General features: G+C 27.9%; 2 protein-coding genes across 5 annotated transcripts in view; one reads left to right on the top strand and one right to left on the bottom strand.

Moving 5' to 3' along the window:
• The window catches only part of LOC122854033 (peroxisomal hydratase-dehydrogenase-epimerase-like), a 96,265-nt gene that overhangs the window by 7,273 nt on the left and 65,387 nt on the right, over positions 1-23,605 (top strand). Inside the window, exons 2-3 of the mRNA XM_044154443.1 lie at positions 18,060-18,358; positions 19,893-19,968. Of these exons, the coding sequence (XP_044010378.1) occupies positions 18,351-18,358; positions 19,893-19,968 (84 nt within the window). The 5' untranslated portion in view covers positions 18,060-18,350. The remainder of the gene's footprint in view (positions 1-18,059; positions 18,359-19,892; positions 19,969-23,605) is intronic.
• The window catches only part of LOC122855527 (teneurin-m), a 306,365-nt gene that overhangs the window by 263,580 nt on the left and 19,180 nt on the right, over positions 1-23,605 (bottom strand). The window lies entirely within an intron of this gene.

Raw genomic sequence — 23,605 nt, 5'->3', positions numbered from 1 at the left:
AATTCTTTCTATTATTTTTTCTAAAAAAAAAAAAAAATAATAGTACATTGAATATAAAATTAAAGTGGTTGTTAAAAAAAATTAAATATAATGCGAATATATTATTATTTAAAAAATGTGCATTTAATATTTTTATTTTTTTATATTCATTTAAAAGCACTTATTCGGGATCTCGTTTGCCCATTACTGGAGTCTGTGGCTAATCCGAGGGATTAATTAACGGTTTGTCGTTGCGTTGCTTACCGCATTAAGGATTGGACTTGGCTAGGTTTGCTATTGGATTTTATATTTTTCATCTCTGTCTTTATTGTCTAAATGTGCTTCAAGTAGTCTCTCTTACACTTGGTAGCCTAAAACTTGGTAAGCCCAGGGAGTTATGCGTTCCAGCAAACTTAGCATTGCTCCTTCACCTCACTTATAATAATAATAACAATAATAATATGTATATATTTATAGTTGTTATACACGTAGAAATTATACTTCACTCTCAACTTGAATAATAGAACATTTGAAAATATAGTTGTACTCTTAGACTTTTGTTTAACACTATTTATAAATATTTCATTCAATTAATTAATTGTATTTTCAAATAATCAAATTAATTTTAAATATTATTATTTTTGACTTTTATAAATTAAATTATAATTGCGACAATATTAAAAGATCGTTTTAATTTAATTTTAAATAAATATTTATAAATAAATCGGACGTGGAAAAAAGTTTAAATTAATTTTCATAATAAAAATTATTCGAATAAAAATATAAATAATAATGTTTGATAAAAAATAAACTATTATTTGAATTTTTTTATATTTTATTTTTATTGTTTTCACACAGTATCATAAAAATATTTTATATTTCAAAATGACAATTACGGGTACAGCTGATTCGTAAATATGTCATGTCTGATAGTCATATAAGTCATCGATATTATTACACGAAATGATAAAACATTATTTCTTATGTTCAAACATTTAAATGATTCATAAGACAGCGGGTTATAGTGGTGAGTCATTTTGAATAACTTGTGAATGCATACACAGTAAAAAAAAAAATGTAAAATGTAAAAAAAATGTAAATGTTAAAATAAAAATGTCAAATTTTTAACATTTTTTTAAGTGTTAAATGGAAATTTAACATTTTTTCATCTTTAACATCTAAAAAAATGTAAAAATTAGAAAAAATGTAAATTTGACATTTAAAAAAATGTCAATTTATTTTACACATACAATTAACACTTAAAAAAATGTTAAATTTTGGATTTGACATTTTTCGAATGTTAAAAATTAGTTGAGATGACCGCTAAGTCTTCATGAGTTGCGTTAAATTTTCCTCGCTTCTACCAGTGAACGACGCCAAATAAAACTTAGTGTTACAGAAATAAGTTCAATACATATTATAAAAATAAAATAATATAAAGAAGTTACAAAACATAAGTTATTCTTCAGTTCATCTTTTTGTTTTATCGAGATCATATCCATTCGAAATAAATAATTATTTACTTTTATTACCAATGTGTCATACCTAACCTATGATTTTGCTCTCGTTTGTGTCAATTTTTTTTTTATATTATATATCCATTTTACTACAAATAAATTTATTTTGTGAATATAAATATTATTATTAATATTTTGTGTGATTGTTTGTAATTTTATAATTAAGAAAAGATTGAAATAAATAATTTGAAACATAATCATATTCATATGCTTTTTTTCTTCAAGACAATTTACATTTTTTCTTCAAGACAATTTACATTTTTTTAAATGTAAAATTTTTAACATTTTTTTGGATGTCAAAATCGGTCTACACTTTTTTAAATGTTAAATTTTAACATTTTTTCGAATGTTAATTTTTAACACTTTTTTAAATGTTAATTTTTTAACATTTTTTAAGTGTTAAAATTTAACACTTAAAAAAATGTTGAATTTAACATTTAAAAAAGTGTAGACCGATTTTGACATCCAAAAAATGTTAAATTTTACATTTTTTTTTTTACTGTGTAAAAAGCAATGAATATTTGTCAAAAAAAAAAAAATGAATGTAATACCAATTGTTTGTTTACACATTTCAACAGACCACTTGTTTTCTCATGGGATACCTTCGTCAGATATATTTTTGTGTTTTTTTAAATTCCTTTTTTTTATTAACAATTTTTTTACTTTCAATGCTGTGCGAACAATCCCAGGTGATTTTGCTGGATTTTTCCGCACTATCGACGCTAAAAATAGATCAGTAGGGTGTGAAAATAAAAAAAAAAAAAAATATAAGAAAGAGGGAAAATAATAAAAAAAAGTGAGTTATTGGAGAAGAAAAAAGATTCATGTACGTTGGATAAAATATTGATAGCCCTCGGCAGACCCCGAGAGTTTATTTTTTTTTTTCAAAAAATAGTTTAAATTAAATTATAATAAAAAAATAATAAAAATATTTCATCTATATAAATATTTAATATGAAAATTTTAAAAATTATTCTTGCTTGGATTATGAAATTTGTCAAAATATCTTGAAGCTTAAAAAAGCTCGATAAAAAAATCAAGATGGCATAAAATTATTAAATTTTATCTTTTCACAAAGTAAATTTTAAAATAGACGAAAAAGAAAAATTTATTAAACAGATTAAATCATAGATAAAATGAGGAAAAAATAGAATAAAAAAAATCTATATGAAACGTTAAACCAGATCATAAATATTTCACAATCCACCCACAGTCATAGCAATAGTCATTACTCCCTCATGAAAAGTCACATAAAATATTAATCAAAAAAATAGAATAAAAAAAAAAAAAACAGTCCAGCGTGAAAACGTTTTGCTTATTCTTCTATTTTTTATATTACTTTATTTTTATTTTTTTTTGTTTTTTCATTTTATTTTCAATTTATTTATTATTATTATTATTTTTTTTTTTTCGTCAAATAAAATCTGTGGGTAAAACTGTCAAGTTATAAAAGAAAAAAAAAATAAAGCTCGTTGGTGAAATGTCGGTCGTAGTGACAAATGAAAATCGTCAGCAGGTATATTCTATTTTTATTATAAAAAATAAAAATTATCAAAAACATTGAAAAGTTATATACAAAGTGCAACGATTCGAACCGTTCAATTAAAAGTTTTTCTTTTCTATACCTAAACAGCATTTAATTTTTCATTCACCGTAGCAAAAAAAAAAAGAATGAATGAATGAATAACAAGAGATAATAAAAATACAAAATTTTGAATCAACTTGATAAAAAACTTGACAAAAAAATATAATAAATAGAAAAAATAAAAAACTTTAAATTTAAATATATTCATATTTTTATTATTCAACATATTGAAGTTAAAAATAAAATTTTTTATTATCCGTACTTGAGAAAGATAACTTTGCGCACTAAATTTGGTGCGCAATGGCATTGTTTCTCTCATTTTTGAAATAATGCGAGAAATGAAAAAATTCTCGCATTATTTCATTGCTATACATTTGGTATAGGAATAATGCGGGAAACAGAATGATTCCCGCATTATTTCAATACTAAAAATATAAAAGTTGGCTTGCTCTGTGATCGACTTACACACCCCCTATCGTGAAATCGGGTAAGTCTGTTCATGTGTATGTGTGCGTGTTTGGTGTTTACATCAAGTATCTGTATCTTAAACATGTTCTAACCTGCACTAACTTGAACACATGACAGATAGTGGATTTTTTTTCATTATGAATAAAAATTAATAATAAATATTACAATAGTAAAAATATATTATTAATTAAAAAAACAATATATACAGATAGTTAATATTAGTTGGTATCAGAAAAAAATATAATCATGGCAAATAATGTCATTTCAGAGAGTGGCACTGACTCTGATGATGACATACCTAGTGAAATGAGACAAAAGGCATCAAAAATTTTCCAAAATTTACTGCCTGGTAAATCAAAAGAAAAATATTTAACTTTTAAGTGTTTATCATGGGTTTCAAGGGTGGATGGATAAGAATAATATTAAATCATGTGATGAATCAATATTAACAGTGTACTTTAATTATTTAAAAAAAGAAAAAAAATTAATGTCATCAACATTGTGGTCTCGATGGTCCATGTTAAAATATATCGACACTTAGTGCATATGATGATATTGATGTTGGTGCTGTAAAAAATTAAAAGTGCATTTTGAAATACTTTTAAAATTGTATTGTTGTTAATAGTTGGGGGGCAAGCCCCCCCTTTCGTTTTCGACCATTAACCCTTTCATAATATCTTTCTCAAGTACAAATAATAAAAAAATCAAAATTAGCATGGCTCCTTATGGTTTCTCCACGTTTCAGACCATTCTGAGTAGATGAGGCCAAAAAAAAAAAAAAGACATAGCTAAGAGGTTCAAGTCAACCTTGAGATATAGCTGAGGCCGAAAATGAATTTTTTTGAAAAATTGAAATTAGCATGGCTCCTTATGGTTTCTCCACGTTTCAGACTATTCTGAGTAGATTAGGCCAAAAAAAAAAAAAAGACATAGCGAAGAGGTTCAAGTCAACCTTGAGATAAGTATAGCTAAGGCCGAAAATAAAATTTTTCAAAAAATCAAAATTAGCATGGCTCCTCATGGTTTCTCCACGTTTCAGACCATTCTGAGTAGATTAGGCCAAAAAAAAAAAAAAGACATAGCTAAGAGGTTCAAGTCAACCTTGAGATATAGCTAAGGCCGAAAATAAAATTTTTTAAAAACTTGAAATTAAGCATTTTATGGTTTCTCCACGTTTCAGACCATTCGAGTAGATTAGGCTACGCTAAGAGGTTCAAGTCAACCTTGAGATAAGTATAGCTAAGGCCGAAAATAAAATTTTTCAAAAAATCAAAATTAGCATGGCTTCTCGTGGTTTCTCCACGTTTCAGACCATTCTGAGTAGATTAGGCCAAAAAAAAAAAAAAGACATAGCTAAGAGGTTCAAGTCAACCTTGAGATAAGTATAGCTAAGGCCGAAAATAAAATTTTTCAAAAAATCAAAATTAGCATGGCTCCTCATGGTTTCTCCACGTTTCAGACCATTCTGAGTAGATTAGGCTAAAAAAAAAAAAAGACATAGCTAAGAGGTTCAAGTCAACCTTGAGATAAGTATAGCTAAGGCCGAAAATAAAATTTTTCAAAAAATCAAAATTAGCATGGCTCCTCATGGTTTCTCCACGTTTCAGACCATTCTGAGTAGATTAGGCTAAAAAAAAAAAAAAGACATAGCTAAGAGGTTCAAGTCAACCTTGAAATAAGTATAGCTAAGGCCGAAAATAAAATTTTTTAAAAAATCAAAATTAGCATGGCTCCTCATGGTTTCTCCACGTTTCAGACCATTCTGAGTAGATTAGGCCAAAAAAAAAAAAAAAGACATAGCTAAGAGGTTCAAGTCAACCTTGAGATATAGCTGAGGCCGAAAATAAAATTTTTTAAAAACTTGAAATTAGCATGGCTCCTCATGGTTTCTCCACGTTTCAGACCATTCTGAGTAGATTAGGCCAAAAAAAAAAAAAAGACATAGCTAAGAGGTTCGAGTCAACCTTGAGATAAGTATAGCTAAGGCCGAAAATAAAATTTTTTAAAAAATCAAAATTAGCATGGCTCCTCATGGTTTCTCCACGTTTCAGACCATTCTGAGTAGATTAGGCCAAAAAAAAAAAAAAGACATAGCTAAGAGGTTCGAGTCAACCTTGAGATAAGTATAGCTAAGGCCGAAAATAAAATTTTTCAAAAAATTAAAATTAGCATGGCTCCTCATGGTTTCTCCACGTTTCAGACCATTCTGAGTAGATTAGGCCAAAAAAAAAAAAAAGACATAGCTAAGAGGTTCAAGTCAACCTTGAGATATAGCTAAGGCCGAAAATAAAATTTTTTAAAAACTTGAAATTAGCATGGCTTCTTATGGTTTCTCCACGTTTCAGACCATTCTGAGTAGATTAGGCTAAAAAAAAAAAAGCAGCTAAGAGGTTCAAGTCAACCTTGAGAGATAAGTATAATAAGGCCGAAAATAAAATTTTCAAAAATCAAAATTAGCATGGCTTCTCGTGGTTTCTCCACGTTTCAGACCATTCTGAGTAGATTAGGCAAAAAAGACATAGCTAAGAGGTTCAAGTCAACCTTGAGATAAGTATAGCTAAGGCCGAAAATAAAATTTTTCAAAAAATCAAAATTAGCATGGCTCCTCATGGTTTCTCCACGTTTCAGACCATTCTGAGTAGATTAGGCCAAAAAAAAAAAAAAGACATAGCTAAGAGGTTCAAGTCAACCTTGAGATAAGTATAGCTAAGGCCGAAAATAAAATTTTTCAAAAAATCAAAATTAGCATGGCTCCTCATGGTTTCTCCACGTTTCAGACCATTCTGAGTAGATTAGGCTAAAAAAAAAGACATAGCTAAGAGGTTCAAGTCAACAGAAATAAGTATAGCTAAGGCCGAAAATAAAAATTTTTAAAAATCAAAATTAGCATGGCTATCATGGTTTCTCCACGTTTCAGACCATTCTGAGTAGATTAGGCCAAAAAAAAACATAGCTAAGAGGTTCAAGTCAACCAGATATAGCTGAGGCCGAAAATAAAATTTTTTAAAACTTGAAATTAGCATGGCTCCTCATGGTTTCTCCACGTTTCAGACCATTCTGAGTAGATTAGGCCAAAAAAACATAATAAGAGGTTCGAGTCAACCAGAGAATATAGCTAAGGCCGAAAATAAAATTTTTTAAAAAATCAAAATTAGCATGGCTCCTCATGGTTTCTCCACGTTTCAGACCATTCTGAGTAGATTAGGCCAAAAAAAAAAAAAAGACATAGCTAAGAGGTTCAAGTCAACCTTGAGATATAGCTGAGGCCGAAAATAAAATTTTTTAAAAACTTGAAATTAGCATGGCTCCTCATGGTTTCTCCACGTTTCAGACCATTCTGAGTAGATTAGGCCAAAAAAAAAAAAAAGACATAGCTAAGAGGTTCAAGTCAACCTTGAGATATAGCTAAGGCCGAAAATAAAATTTTTCAAAAAATTAAAATTAGCATGGCTCCTCATGGTTTCTCCACGTTTCAGACCATTCTGAGTAGATTAGGCCAAAAAAAAAAAAAAGACATAGCTAAGAGGTTCAAGTCAACCTTGAGATATAGCTGAGGCCGAAAATAAATTTTTTTGAAAAATCAAAATTAGCATGGCTCCTTATGGTTTCTCCACGTTTCAGTCCATTCTGAGTAGATTAGGCCAAAAAGACATAGCTAAGAGGTTCAAGTCAACCTTGAGATATAGCTGAGGCCGAAAATAAAATTTTTTAAAAACTTGAAATTAGCATGGCTCCTTATGGTTTCTCCACGTTTCAGACCATTCTGAGTAGATTAGGCCAAAAAAAAAAAAAAGACATAGCTAAGAGGTTTAAGTCAACCTTGAGATATAACTGAGGCCGAAAATAAAATTTTTCAAAAAATCAAAATTAGCATGGCTCCTCATGGTTTCTCCACGTTTCAGACCATTCTGAGTAGATTAGGCTAAAAAAAAAAAAAAGACATAGCTAAGAGGTTCAAGTCAACCTTGAGATATAGCTGAGGCCGAAAATAAAATTTTTCAAAAAATCAAAATTAGCATGGCTCCTCATGGTTTCTCCACGTTTCAGACCATTCTGAGTAGATTAGGCTAAAACATAGCTAAGAGGTTCAAGTCAACCTTGAGATATAGCTGAGGCCGAAAATAAAATTTTCAAAAATCAAAATTAGCATTGCTCCTTATGGTTTCTCCACGTTTCAGACCATTCTGAGTAGATTAGGCTAAAAAAAGACAGCTAAGAGGTTCAAGTCAACCTTGAGATATAGCTGAGGCCGAAAATAAAATTTTTCAAAAAATCAAAATTAGCATGGCTCCTCATGGTTTCTCCACGTTTCAGACCATTCTGAGTAGATTAGGCCAAAAAAAAAAAAAAGACATAGCTAAGAGGTTCAAGTCAACCTTGAGATAAGTATAGCTAAGGCCGAAAATAAAATTTTTCAAAAAATCAAAATTAGCATGGCTCCTCATGATTTCTCCACGTTTCAGACCATTCTGAGTAGATTAGGCTAAAAAAAAAAAAAAGACATAGCTAAGAGGTTCAAGTCAACCTTGAGATATAGCTGAGGCCGAAAATAAAATTTTTTGAAAAATCAAAATTAGCATGGCTCTTTATGGTTTCTCCACGTTTCGGACCATTCTGAGTAGATTAGGCCAAAAAAAAAAAAAAGACATAGCTAAGAGGTTCAAGTCAACCTTGAGATATAGCTAAGGCCGAAAATAAAATTTTTTAAAAACTTGAAATTAGCATGGATTAGGCCAAAAAAAAAAAAAAGACATAGCTAAGAGGTTCAAGTCAACCTTGAGATATAGCTAAGGCCGAAAATAAAATTTTTTAAAAACTTGAAATTAGCATGGCTTCTTATGGTTTCTCCACGTTTCAGACCATTTTGAGTAGATTAGGCTAAAAAAAAAAAAAAGACATAGCTAAGAGGTTCAAGTCAACCTTGAGATATAGCTGAGGCCGAAAATAAAATTTTTTGAAAAATCAAAATTAGCATGGCTCCTTATGGTTTCTCCACGTTTCGGACCATTCTGAGTAGATTAGGCTAAAAAAAAAAAAAATTATGCGTGTTGCGAGTACGCGCGAGGGAAGTGAAACTTTTTTTGGAGTGATTGAGGTTATGACTCTATAAGTTTCTTTTATTGATTTTTCTGTTGTTTTTGACCATTTATATTACGGTCGGTATTCATATTATTCATTTTATTGTTCATTTTATTAACTATTTGATATAAATTTTTTTTTTGTTATGAATTATTGTTGTCTAGAAGGATATCGCTGTGAACGTTTAGTACTTGATAAAATGGTAGTTTTTTTTCCTGTAGTATTTGATCAGTTGAATCAGGATGGCAAACTTGAGTCTCGACGACTGATTGACTTAGATTGGTTTTTGTTTTTTCAAGCATACCTATCATAATAAACATTAGTTTTAGTATTGTAATATTTTTGAATTACAATTTAGTCATGAATAAGTATTAATATTACCATTTTCGTTTTCATTATTTTGATCAACATTCAATTTGTTGGGATCATTATCCATTTTAGATTCATCAGGGATTTGTGATGATAATGACAATTTTTCCGTCTTTTCACAACGTTCTGCGTTCATATTGAATAATTCTAAAAAGAGATTAATATAAAATTTTTTTATCGTAATATTTCTATATATGTACTTATGAATTTAATTATTATATTATTATGTATATATAAAATAATATAGTAATATAATAATATAATATATAGGGGAAAGTGGGGCAAAATAGAACGGCGAGGCAAAATGGAACACCCAAAAAAATATTTTGACTCATATTTTTTTTCATTTTTTCGTCACTCTTCGGTTAAAAAAGCCGGAAGAAAATAGATGCAATAAAAAAAAAATTTTTTGAAAATTTTTTGAGCATTTTTTTTAAGATCAAAGAAATTTATTTTTTATATGTTTTTTTTTGTTCGTCGAGAAAAATGGTGATAAATTAATTTAAAAGCAATTGTTCGTAATTATAAATGGAGAGAAATAAAAAAAAATTAATTTTTGTGATTAATATCACATTTTATAAAACAACGATAAATAAATTTATAATAACAATTATTTTTTTAAATTGTTAAAAATTATTTATGTTTTTTTTATTAATGAGTGAGAAAAACTAATCGGAAAATACTATTGTCATACATCGATTTATATTTTTTCCTTAAGTGTTCCATTTTGCCCCGCTTTCCCCTATGTACACATAATAATATAAATATGTATAGGTATTTATACATGAATGGAAAGATACATATACATTCATGTACTTATGCATGTGGTTTTTCAATTAATTATTATATTTATATTTATTTATTTATATTATTATTTTATATATATATATATATATATATGGATAGGTATACAAACATATGTGCATGTATGTATAAAAGTATGGGTACGTGTGCTTATACTTATAAATTTAATTATCACATAATAAACATAAATTATTATATTGTATTTATATGTATACATACATTTTATTATATTTTATTATTTATCAATACTTACAACAAATAATGATTTTCACTGTCACTTTTGAAGGCTAACCTCAAGAGAATGGGCAACACTTGTTGACATTGGATTATTGTAACCAAAATTGAACTTAACACCTTAAATTAATTAACAAAATAATATTATAATATTCCGTAGGTATCTGTTTGAGAATATTTAAAATAAAATTCGATAATGAAATATTATCAACAACCAACAAACTAAAATTTCGACAATAATAATGCTATGGTGCCGGCTATGACAACCATGAGACCAATATTATGAAGCAATATTTTTATTTTTCAGTTTTGCGCATGCCTATTTTTATTTTCTCTCTCTCTCAAACTATACTATACTGTGTTGCATGCAACGTTTCATGTCGCGTTACCTATGCTATATGTATATCGCAGTATACATATTGCATAGGTAACACATACATTACTCAACGTTTTATATGGCGTTGCCTATGCTGTATATATATCGCAGTATACATATTGCAGGTAACGCCATAAATGTTACTCGCAACGTTTATATGCGTTGCTATGCTTTATGTATATCGCAGTATACATATAGCTAAACGCTACATGGCTTGCATGCAACTTATGGCGTTGCTACTTCCGTCCCCGATTTTCGTGACGAATTTTTTTTTCATCTACCCTCCAAAAAGAAGTTTCACTTCAAAAAAGACATAGCTAAGAGGTTCAAGTCAACCTTGAGATATAGCTGAGGCCGAAAATAAAATTTTTCAAAAAATCAAAATTAGCATGGCTCCTCATGGTTTCTCCACGTTTCAGACCATTCTGAGTAGATTAGGCTAAAAAAAAAAAAAAGACATAGCTAAGAGGTTCAAGTCAACCTTGAGATATAGCTGAGGCCGAAAATAAAATTTTTCAAAAAATCAAAATTAGCATGGCTCCTCATGGTTTCTCCACGTTTCAGACCATTCTGAGTAGATTAGGCCAAAAAAAAAAAAAAGACATAGCTAAGAGGTTCAAGTCAACCTTGAGATAAGTATAGCTAAGGCCGAAAATAAAATTTTTCAAAAAATCAAAATTAGCATGGCTCCTCATGATTTCTCCACGTTTCAGACCATTCTGAGTAGATTAGGCCAAAAAAAAAAAAAAGACATAGCTAAGAGGTTCAAGTCAACCTTGAGATATAGCTGAGGCCGAAAATAAATTTTTTTGAAAAATCAAAATTAGCATGGCTCCTTATGGTTTCTCCACGTTTCAGTCCATTCTGAGTAGATTAGGCCAAAAAAAAAAAAAAGACATAGCTAAGAGGTTCAAGTCAACCTTGAGATATAGCTGAGGCCGAAAATAAAATTTTTTAAAAACTTGAAATTAGCATGGCTTCTTATGGTTTCTCCACGTTTCAGACCATTCTGAGTAGATTAGGCCAAAAAAAAAAAAAAGACATAGCTAAGAGGTTTAAGTCAACCTTGAGATATAGCTGAGGCCGAAAATAAATTTTTTTGAAAAATCAAAATTAGCATGGCTCCTTATGGTTTCTCCACGTTTCAGTCCATTCTGAGTAGATTAGGTCAAAAAAAAAAAAAAGACATAGCTAAGAGGTTCAAGTCAACCTTGAGATAAGTATAGCTAAGGCCGAAAATAAAATTTTTCAAAAAATCAAAATTAGCATGGCTCCTCATGGTTTCTCCACGTTTCAGTCCATTCTGAGTAGATTAGGCCAAAAAAAAAAAAAAGACATAGCTAAGAGGTTCAAGTCAACCTTGAGATAAGTATAGCTAAGGCCGAAAATAAAATTTTTCAAAAAATCAAAATTAGCATGGCTCCTCATGGTTTCTCCACGTTTCAGACCATTCTGAGTAGATTAGGCCAAAAAAAAAAAAAAGACATAGCTAAGAGGTTCAAGTCAACCTTGAGATATAGCTGAGGCCGAAAATAAATTTTTTTGAAAAATCAAAATTAGCATGGCTCCTTATGGTTTCTCCACGTTTCAGTCCATTCTGAGTAGATTAGGCCAAAAAAAAAAAAAAGACATAGCTAAGAGGTTCAAGTCAACCTTGAGATATAGCTGAGGCCGAAAATAAAATTTTTTAAAAACTTGAAATTAGCATGGCTTCTTATGGTTTCTCCACGTTTCAGACCATTCTGAGTAGATTAGGCCAAAAAAAAAAAAAAGACATAGCTAAGAGGTTCAAGTCAACCTTGAGATATAGCTGAGGCCGAAAATAAATTTTTTTGAAAAATCAAAATTAGCATGGCTCCTTATGGTTTCTCCACGTTTCAGTCCATTCTGAGTAGATTAGGTCAAAAAAAAAAAAAAGACATAGCTAAGAGGTTCAAGTCAACCTTGAGATAAGTATAGCTAAGGCCGAAAATAAAATTTTTCAAAAAATCAAAATTAGCATGGCTCCTCATGGTTTCTCCACGTTTCAGTCCATTCTGAGTAGATTAGGCCAAAAAAAAAAAAAAGACATAGCTAAGAGGTTCAAGTCAACCTTGAGATAAGTATAGCTAAGGCCGAAAATAAAATTTTACAAAAAAACAAAATTAGCATGGCTCCTCATGGTTTCTCCACGTTTCAGACCATTCTGAGTAGATTAGGCCAAAAAAAAAAAAAAGACATAGCTAAGAGGTTCAAGTCAACCATGAGATGATATGAGGCCGAAAATAAATTTTTTGAAAAATCAAAATTAGCATGGCTCCTATGGTTTCTCCACGTTTCAGTCCATTCTGGTAGATTAGGCCAAAAAAACATAGCTAAGAGGTTCAAGTCAACCTTGAGATAAGTATAGCTAAGGCCGAAAATAAAATTTTTCAAAAAATCAAAATTAGCATGGCTCCTCATGGTTTCTCCACGTTTCAGACCATTCTGAGTAGATTAGGCCAAAAAAAAAAAAAAGACATAGCTAAGAGGTTCAAGTCAACCTTGAGATATAGCTGAGGCCGAAAATAAATTTTTTTGAAAAATCAAAATTAGCATGGCTCCTTATGGTTTCTCCACGTTTCAGACCATTCTGAGTAGATTAGGCCAAAAAAAAAAAAAAGACGTAGCTAAGAGGTTCAAGTCAACCTTGAGATATAGCTGAGGCCGAAAATAAAATTTTTTAAAAACTTGAAATTAGCATGGCTTCTTATGGTTTCTCCACGTTTCAGACCATTCTGAGTAGATTAGGCCAAAAAAAAAAAAAAGACATAGCTAAGAGGTTCAAGTCAACCTTGAGATAAGTATAGCTAAGGCCGAAAATAAAATTTTTCAAAAAATCAAAATTAGCATGGCTCCTCATGGTTTCTCCACGTTTCAGACCATTCTGAGTAGATTAGGCCAAAAAAAAAAAAAAGACATAGCTAAGAGGTTCAAGTCAACCTTGAGATATAGCTGAGGCCGAAAATAAAATTTTTTAAAAACTTGAAATTAGCATGTTTTCGACCATTAACCCTTTCATATTATCTTTCTCAAGTACAAATAAGAAAAAATAGTATGTTCTACTCGGAGACAATGAGCCAGCTTCTCTTACAATCATGAAATAACGCTCGGTGCATGCGCAGATGATGCCTCGACGACAGGACGGTGATGTCGCGTCGACGGTATCATCTGCGCATGCACCTCGCGTTATTTCATGATTGTGCGAGAAACTGTCACATTGCCTCCTCGTAAAACAATGTACTATATTATTATTATTTTATTTTTTTTAGTGAATTTTCCCATGAGAATTTTCGCATACCCATGAGATTTTCTATCGATCATCCATAGATGCATCGACAATGTTAACCATTCAACAACAATAAAAACGATACGAACGTGTGCTCTAGTTCCATTTTCAAAAGTCTTGTATTTTCGAGCCACCTATCAAAAATTCTGTAACTTTATCACCCATAAAATATTTTCGTATACATTCGCACTTACACGAGAAAATGCTTTTCAGTTTTGTTGTAAATGTAAATTGGTTGTGCTCTATTTTATATTATTTTATTTTATTCAGTAAAACTAAAATTTCTGTACACTCGTAAATGCAAAAAACAAAAAACCCCCTAAATAATAGCTAAATAATATATTCAATTAAATTTTCATTGATAAGCATCGATTTATAAATAAAAAAAATTCTACAATTATTTTCTAATGAAGCTTGAAGAAATAAAAAAAAAAGTAAATACTCCAACAAAAGGAAAATACAATAAAAGAATAAATTTAAAAATAAAAAAAAACTAAACAACAACAACACTCGTTATCGAGTGAGTTGAACCTACGTATATGAGAATAAAATAAATTCGCAAAAAAAAAAAAAAAACATATGTACCCTCGGTCTCTGGGATTTTTCCAGTTGAGAATACGAAGATAAGAAGACCGCCCGCAGTACATTTTGGAGTTTATTATACGTGGGTAACAAGGCAAAATGTTTGTATGCATATACAGAAAAGAGGGTCGAGAAAGCTGGGTTAAAAAAAAAAAATATAAATATAAAAAAAAACTAGAACAAAACAGGAAAAACAGACAGAATAAAAAATAAATATCTAAAAAAAAAAAAAAAAAAGCACACAGAAGGTATATGAAGTATACAGTGATAGTGGAAAATAGTTAGTAGAGCAAAAATAAAAAAGAGATAACGAAAAGAGTCAAAGCAAAAAAAAAATCATATATATAAATTGGAAGTAGAATTGTTAAAGCCCATGAGGGGTGTATCAATTTTGAGGTAACGAGGCTTAACACTAGAAATTTTATCCATGGTATTCGTACAGTGACTCTATGGGTATTATAAACAACGACAGAAATAGACAGTATATAGTACAATTAAAGAGAGACAAAAAAAAAGATAAAAATAGTGATAGAAAATAAGGGTGCTTAGTTGTAACGTATGTAACATACCCCCTGTTGTACGTATTGTCTCATATCGTATGTTGAAAATAGCCATTACAGCGTCAGTTTGTGTGAAAATACATGAACCACTGCATATATACAGTTTTAGTTAATACATTATATATTTTGGTCTAAAATACTTGGTTAAATCTATGTGTTACACTGCAATGTAGTTTAAGCACATATGGTTGTTTTGAAAATGAGGGCTTACATCAGTAATAAGAGCAAGTGGTCAAAGAGACATAAAATTTAAGGGATGAAAAGAGATAAAGACAAGAGGAAAATGTTGTTTGTTTAACAATGCACGTTGAAAAAGATCTAGTTGAAGGTTCGGACCACTACCACCATGACAATGACAATGTATTACATCGTTGTTTTCATCGCTGTATATAGCTAGATTGGTGGTGGCTTGAAATGTAACGTGTTGTAGACCAAATGCGTAATAACCCTATTACCGTACTCAATTGCTGTATAAGCCGTAGATCGTTGGATTATCTTCAACAGTGTATCCATATACCATATTATATTATAAATATATATACAACCACATATTACCATCCACTACAAACATTAATGTTATATATATATATATATGAGGTTTGTATATATATTAACAATTCACATTGGCCTTTTAATTCATTCATGAACAAACTCGGTGCTCGTTGAGATCATTTCGTATTAATTGGATAATCGTTTCAAATCATTATCGATTTTATATTGATATATTTATTCTATTTTTTTTTTAAAATAATACCTAAGCGGTTCAAGAGATTATACAATTATTTTTAATATAACATTTGTATTTTTTAATTTTTAAGTTGAAATATATTTTATATATTAATTTAAGATTTTTTTTTATATTTTATTTCGTGAATCATTTACAAAAGAAACACACTATTTCCTTCCGTTTTGTTGACCGTTTTTATATCCATTATTTTGCATTGTTGTTATATATATATTTTTTTTTTTTTGTTAAATTAACCACAATCGTTTTTCGATATTTAAGAAAGAAAATAATTTTATTTTTTTCATGGTTTGTCATTTCCCACGTGAATGATTGTAATGATGACGACGGAAGTGGCTTTAAAATATTGTCCATCTGTCATTTTATTTATTTCATTTATCCGGTAATTATATTTTATTTTTAATAATATATTTATTGTTGTATAAAAATGAAAAAACTATTTATTTTAATGATTTCGTTTTTCAATTTATATATTTTTTTAAGTAATGAAATATTTAGTGATATCGTTAGTTAACATCTAGAGTGCATTGTATTTGGGTCAAGTTACAATTTGGAGCAGATGTTACCCGCCTTTACCACACACACCTCACTCTTAATATAAGCTCATATTTAAACCCCCTAAATTTTTAAGTTTTCTTTGAATGCCGAGTGATTTATCTGTCGAGCTTGATGGCTATCAATGTGTGTGTTCTTTGATGCAAAAAGTAAGTTTATTTATACATTTAAATAAATAAATAAAAAAACGAATAAATAAATGAAAGAATCCTTATACATTTATGTTATTTTTTTGATTTTATTTTTTTCTCAAATAATAAATAAACTAGATAAAATCAAACTCAAACAAATGATAAAAAATAAACTATTGATAAATATTTATTCAGATAAAATTAAAAGAAGAAAATTTTATAGATAAATAAGCAAAATACATATATTATTTTTGATGTATAAAATTTTTATGTATATCTAAACGTCCGAGAGAGATGTGGCACTCAACAATTGTCAAGTTTTTCAAGATTCAAGTAAACAGACACTTAAGTGACGTTAAGATATTGTTTTTTTTTTTTTTTTTTTTTATTTCTATTTATTTATTTTTTTTTCTATCATAAAAGCACTCGTGTCTGTACCACGGCTACCTATCCATCTGACAGCCATCGACAAATATTCTTACGATGCTTAGCAACACACTCAAGACATGTGTAAACATCAAAGTTAAAATGATTTGAAAAGCCAACGAATTAAATTGCTACTATATAAATTCAAAAATAGGTTAACAATTTTTATTTAAACTGTATTGAATTTTATAATTTACATATTTATATATTTTTTTATTATCAAAATATTAAATTTTAAAAAATAAAAGACATTTTTAAATATTAAAAATTTTATTTAGATTTTTTAATTATAAAATTAAAATTATTAAAAGATTTTATACAATTACAGTATTTTCATATTTTAATAATTTGTTTTTATTTAAATTTTGTTATTTTTGTTGTTTAATCAAACAACGTCACGTACTAATTGCATGTTTTTGTATGTTGGAAAATGGGTATATCCTCTTTCACTTTGTTCAACCGTATATCCCCCATGATGTTCGACATAAACCCACAAAAACAACTTTCTCCTCTTAATAGTAATTTAACTAATTGGGTCAGCAGGTACGTGTAGCATCAGTGCAACCTGAGTGTTTCAATATGAAGATGTTTTGTGGAAATAGCATAAAATGGTATAACGTATGTATGTGGTTTTTGTGTAACAGTTCTCATCAACTCATCATTATATCATGAGCATCATCAAGCAATTATTCAACCAATTTAATAAAAAATTATAGTAGATTAAATTCTTGACACTTGTTTAGATTAAAAAACTTTAATTTTAAACAAGTTTTTATTTTTAATTTGTAAGTTAATAAATAATTAAATTTATATTGCTTTATTGTAAATTTTGGTATTGAGCAATTGTGATTAAATTTGAAACATTTAGTGGATTTGATCTTGGAGTTTTGAGTTTAGTTTAGCATACGAATTGTTGTTTCAACTTTACTCATATCCCTTCATTTAAGTATTCTCTGTTATTTGTACTGGAAACTAGTTTTCAAAATTTAATATCTTATATATATTGAACGTAATAATTATCAACTTGAATTAAAAATAATAATTTTCTTTAAAAGCTCACTGATAATGAGGATAAGATAACACTGTTAAAATCTTCAAATTGTTGTTTTTTTTTTATTGTCTGGGATGTATTTTATCAGCATTGCCAGTAAACTATTATTTTTACTTTGAGAGTGTTTACAAAATTGAAGATAAGCATTCTTTAAATGCCGGATGTAAAAAAGAAAAAAACAAAAAAAAAAAAAAAGATAAAATGAAAACGATCTTGCATCATTACAAATGATTGGTAGTAAAAGTTTAAATACAATCATGCTTAAATGAATTTTCTGTTTTTCTGTTACAGATAAAAAAATAAAAAGAAAGGAAAAGCAATTTGACATGTTTAAGTTGGGTGGGCCATTTTTTTTATGGTGTCGTCTATACTTGTCATAGCTCCAAAAATAGGCTCGTCAACGTGATTGAAATAAAAATAAAAGAAAAAAAAATATAGAAAATACCACTTTAGCCTAGTGCCAATGACGTACTTGAGACGGGACTTGACGGCAGCTTTAACCCGTTGGAAATTTTAGAGTCAATCTCCGGGTGGTCCAAATGGTTTCATCAAAACGACAATACTTTATGTTCAAGAAAACATATGCACATGTAAGTTTTATTTTTATTGTTTTAATTTTTATTTATATATATTTATTTTTTATTTTTTTTTGTCTCTATAAGTAAAAACAATTTGTCGTATTTTTATTTTACAAATATAATACGTAATTTATAAATAATAATATGAAAGATCCATCATACTTGAAAAATAAAATTAGACAATTTGTCAAAGTATGTCAAGAGCTATTTGTCGTATTATTGATAATATCAATATATTCGAAAAATATATATTTAAAATTATCATAAAATTGATGTAAATTAAATTGGGAAACTGTCATCATCATAAATAATCAAATATATTTTTTAAAACTTTAAACAAACAATTTTTATCAAAAAAAATAAAAAAAGCTTTAACGCTCAAAATAATTGCTGGATTTTTTTCCTTTCAATATCATTATAGTTGAATATTTATTATAAAATTTAATAAAAATAATGAAATACAAGTCTCTATATTAAATCTTACTTATTCACTATCATTTTTACTTGAATTTTTTTTTCTTTTTTCTTTTCGTAAACAAATTTCTATATATAAATAATTCACAACAGTCAAATAAATTTTTAATAATTATTTTCCATCATTCTATATGATTATGTATAATTAAAATTTATAATTCAAGTTAATAGTTAATTATTGTTTAAATAAATAACTATAATTGATGAGAGATAAATTTTAATATAAATTATATATAATATATATATTATGCTGTTGATTAAACACAATATATATTGTCATTAATTTAATAAAACCAATGCATTAATTGTTCAATTTTATTATGTGTATTATTCAAACTTGAAATACATTTATTGTGGCAAATGGATGTTATACATATATATGTATTTATTGTTGGTTGCGTGAGTCGTATACAAGTTGGGTTGTAACGGTACCATGCGACCGCAGGCGTGACATCTAACAATACCATCCGGCATATGCGGTTACTATGAGAATTTTCGACAATAGTATCGGACAACCTGTGCAACATATAGATATTAAACATGTGTATGGTTTAACTAACTAATTTATTGTTAAGCTCTTATTTTTACTGTATGATAAATTTAAAAAAAAAAAATTACATCTCACTTTTAAAATTATATTTTTATTATTTTATTTATATATTAATTTTTATTTTTTTTTTCACTTTCATATGGTAGTTTTGTATATTCACTTGGAATATTTACTATTCATTTTATTTGAACCATGAATATTACATCTTTTCCTTATGCATTATGATTCTTCAATTGTAAATTTTCACAATGGCAAAAAATATAGATATATCTCGTTCAAATATGAAAAGAAAATTCTGCAATTTGACTGATATGAAAAAAGAAAAATTGAATTTTTTTTTAAAAGAATCAAATCGATAAAATTGAAAGATGAATAATTGGAGAATATTTTTTTTTTTTTTTAAATCTTGTTACTTTAGCTTTGTTATAACGGTTAGGTTAATTTTATTTTTTTATTTTTTTATCATTCTATTGTATGATTCTGCAATTTTTTTTATCCTAAATTTTTTTTTATTTCTTTCAGGTTTTTTAAATTTCATTGTTATTTGATCATCAGGATTTATTGCTGTGTTACATTAGCAGATAGCCATTTCTTTATGGTGAGTCATTTTATTTATTTCTTTTCAAATTCAAACGTATTAATTATTCAGCTATTAAATGATGTTTAAATGGTAAAAAAAAATTATCAAAACATCTTCATTAAAAGTGCATTTAATTTTTATTTTCTTATGTTTTTTTTTTCGCACTTTTTAAGTACATTTGCATATACCGCCCTCCAGATTTTTTCAATTTTATTTTTCATTTTATTACCATATATATCTCGATGCACTTTATCCACAATTTTTTTTTATTTTTTTATATTTCTCCATCCATCTACCAGAATCGTTTGCCAGATTCTCAACGACTGGTTATCGAGGCGTGAACGAAACCGTGGAATCATTTCAGTGATATCAAAACGGTGCTAGATATAAAAGATAAAAAAAATATATATATATATATATCAAAACCTTTTTCTTGCTCTACTTTTTTTCTAGTATAATATTTTTTTTTTCTTTTACTTTTTCGTGGTTACACTTTATATACTGTCGTCGTGTCTATACCACATTTTTTGAATATCTGTAAAACGCTACCGGGATAGCTTCCTTAAAAACTAAAAGAAAAAAATTTTTTTATTTTTTATAACATAGACAAGAACAAGAGAGTGAAAATAAAAAATAAAAAAAAAGCCAAAGGAAAACGTTTGAGACTATCCCACGGGCTCTAGCACCACTCTGCTAATGGAGTCGATATCTTCGTATCTTAATATTGTCCTCTTTATCCACCTTTTTCAACTTATTTTTTCACTTTTTTCTCTTCTATATATTTTTCACCCACAACCTTCTGCAGTTTTCTTGCGTATTTTTTTTATTTTTTTATATTTCTATATACACTTTCAACGAATGAGCCATTTTTATGAAAACGCTTTGCATAAACATGTATGGATTTTCGAATAGATATGAAGCAAAGGTTTCAGGGGATTTGTTCATCGTAGACATTAATATAAATGTGAATATGAAAATATGTATTTATATTGAGGTAAAAAACATATGGAAAATAAAAAAAAAATATCGTTGACACTCTTTTTTATTTTTAGTATTATTATTATATATTATAAAACTATATATACGTGCCACTTGAGACGTGAGCAAAGTAAGTATATAAAATAAAAAAAAAATACAAACAAACTACGTAAAAATTGAGCGTTTACCAATTTTTTTTTTATAAAAAGAATACACTTATTTATATTACAACTAGAATATTATTTTTATTTACTGAATTTAATTTTTTTTTGTGTTTGAATATTAAAAATATTAAATTCTGGAAATAATATTGAGTCGATGCAATTAAAATTGACTTATTGCTTCGGAAAAAAAGGGGAAAATTGTTATTGAAATGAAAGTACTGATGTATCTTATCAAAGTGGGTTAGGATGCACAGTTGCTGATGCAGAAATTTATATAAAGGTTTTTTATTTGCGTACTTGCGGTATACAAAAGCGTACTGAACATGTGTGCAATTTTGTTGAATCAAATAACAAACTACAGCTTCATAAACTACAAGTACAGTTTGATCCTTTTTTTTTTTTACTACCCTACGTTTTTTTTTATTGTAAATTAATATTTTTCGAGTACTTGTAGATTAACATCTCTTCAAACATTCACTAGTTTGTATTTTAATCTCAATTAATGTTTTTTTTTTTTATTATGAATATAATAGAAAAAAAATTCTGGTAATAAATGTAAAAAGTATATGTCTTTTGATGACGATTAATTTAAAATATTAGTAGAAAAAAAATATTATTTTTTATAAAAATTGAATTTTTATAGAGTAAAAATTTTTAATTTTATTTATTTTTTAATAATTTTTATTTATAATATGCCACAATAATTTAAATAAATTTTTTGATTATTTAAATTGCATATTATTGTGGTTTTGAATTATTTATAATACATGTAATTTTGATATTGTTATTAATAATTTTTTTTCCATTTTTGGGATAAATATTAAATTGTCTTTTAGAGATTTTAAATGACAATTTTTTTGCTCAGATGTTTGCTCTACTTTTTAACAATTTTATCTCTATCAGTTTCTTTCCAATATCCTTGGGCTATATCCATTTGTATTATTGATTCAAAATCGTATTATTGGTTTTACCCTCTCTTTCTCAAACTTCCGAAGAAACTGCATTCAAAATTCAACTGAAATAACCACTTCAACACACAATTCGCTCAATAAAACTTTTTTCTATTATTATATAATACTATTATCATACAACATTAAATAAATTAACACAAATAAATTATCATTTTTATTTTTCATGTCTTCAATGAAAAAATAAAATTTATAATTTCATTTATTAATCAATTTGTTTACGACCAATTTAATATGAAAAAGAAAAAAACTCTTTGATGCAATTTTATCTTATATAATCTTGTCTTTAACCAAGCTCAAGAAGCTAACGTCAGTGATGCCAGTTTATGAGCTTTTCCAGTGCATCGCATAATCCAAGTTCCGCACCCTCTAGCTGGTCGACTAATGGCTTGACAACCTCATGAAACTTTCGACGCGACACGCGATTGCTCTTCCTTTATATATACCAAAGCCCCATTTACTTGCTTTCTTTTATCAAAAAGCTTTTTTATTTTTTTCTCTCTCTCTCTTTCGCACTTTTTATTTCCATCTATTCGCTTCAGGATCAAACAAATTTCCTATCTTCAACCACTTTTAATCTTATAATCAAAAAAATAGAAAAAATATAAAAAAATAGGGAAATATATTCAACACCCAGTAGTGGTGTTTATGGGTGTGTGCGTTTTTTTTTTTTTTTGAGCTATGAATTCGATACATCATCAAAAATATATGATGTATAAAAAGTATTGAAAAAAAAATTTATTTAAAATTTATTACGAGTTTAAAAAAATCATACAAGACACATACGAATTACCACCACGATCATGATCATGATCATCATCGATTCATCGTCATCATCATATTGGTAAAGTCACGTATTCCGGAAATTATACTTTCTAAAAATGAACGATCAGCTCGTGCAAATCATACCGATCGGTATTTCATAATAAAACACGATAACCATTAGCTGTGTTGAAAATATATATATACAAGGGGATGATGCCAAGACTTTCAAAGAATGGGTTAAAAAAATAAATAAATATAAGATAAAGGCTGTTGTTGTTGTTGTTGTTACTTTACTTATGTTTACGTATGCTTACCATGCACTTTACCAAAGCTTTTGTAAAGTTAAGCCAAAGCAACGTTATATACACATTGAGGTAGCCAGTACTCGTCTTATATTTCTGGTTAAGCTACCCTCGTCTCTCTATTGTATCACATAATAATGTTAAACAAAAAAAAACAGAAAGAAAACGATATAGTTATATTTATTTTTTATATCTCAAATTCAACATATGTAACTGCTAAAATTTTATATGATGATAGTTTTTTTTTATTCTAGTTTCATGTATGATTTTTATTTTTATTTTTTATAATAGTGGTGTGAAAAAAAAGGGGCTAGGTTACAGTTTGTACGTTGAAGCACGCTATTGCAAATTTATAAAATCACATGGAAAAAAAATAAATCCAATTCGAGATCTGATCGCTTCGTGTATACAACCATTGAGATTTATATCGATTAACGTGAAAACCACGTACAAACATTTATTTTGATGATTATTAGAT

This window comes from Aphidius gifuensis, linkage group LG4, assembly GCF_014905175.1.
Source record: "Aphidius gifuensis isolate YNYX2018 linkage group LG4, ASM1490517v1, whole genome shotgun sequence".
Classification (NCBI taxonomy): domain Eukaryota; kingdom Metazoa; phylum Arthropoda; class Insecta; order Hymenoptera; family Braconidae; genus Aphidius; species Aphidius gifuensis.
This window is presented reverse-complemented; position numbering and strand designations above follow the sequence as displayed.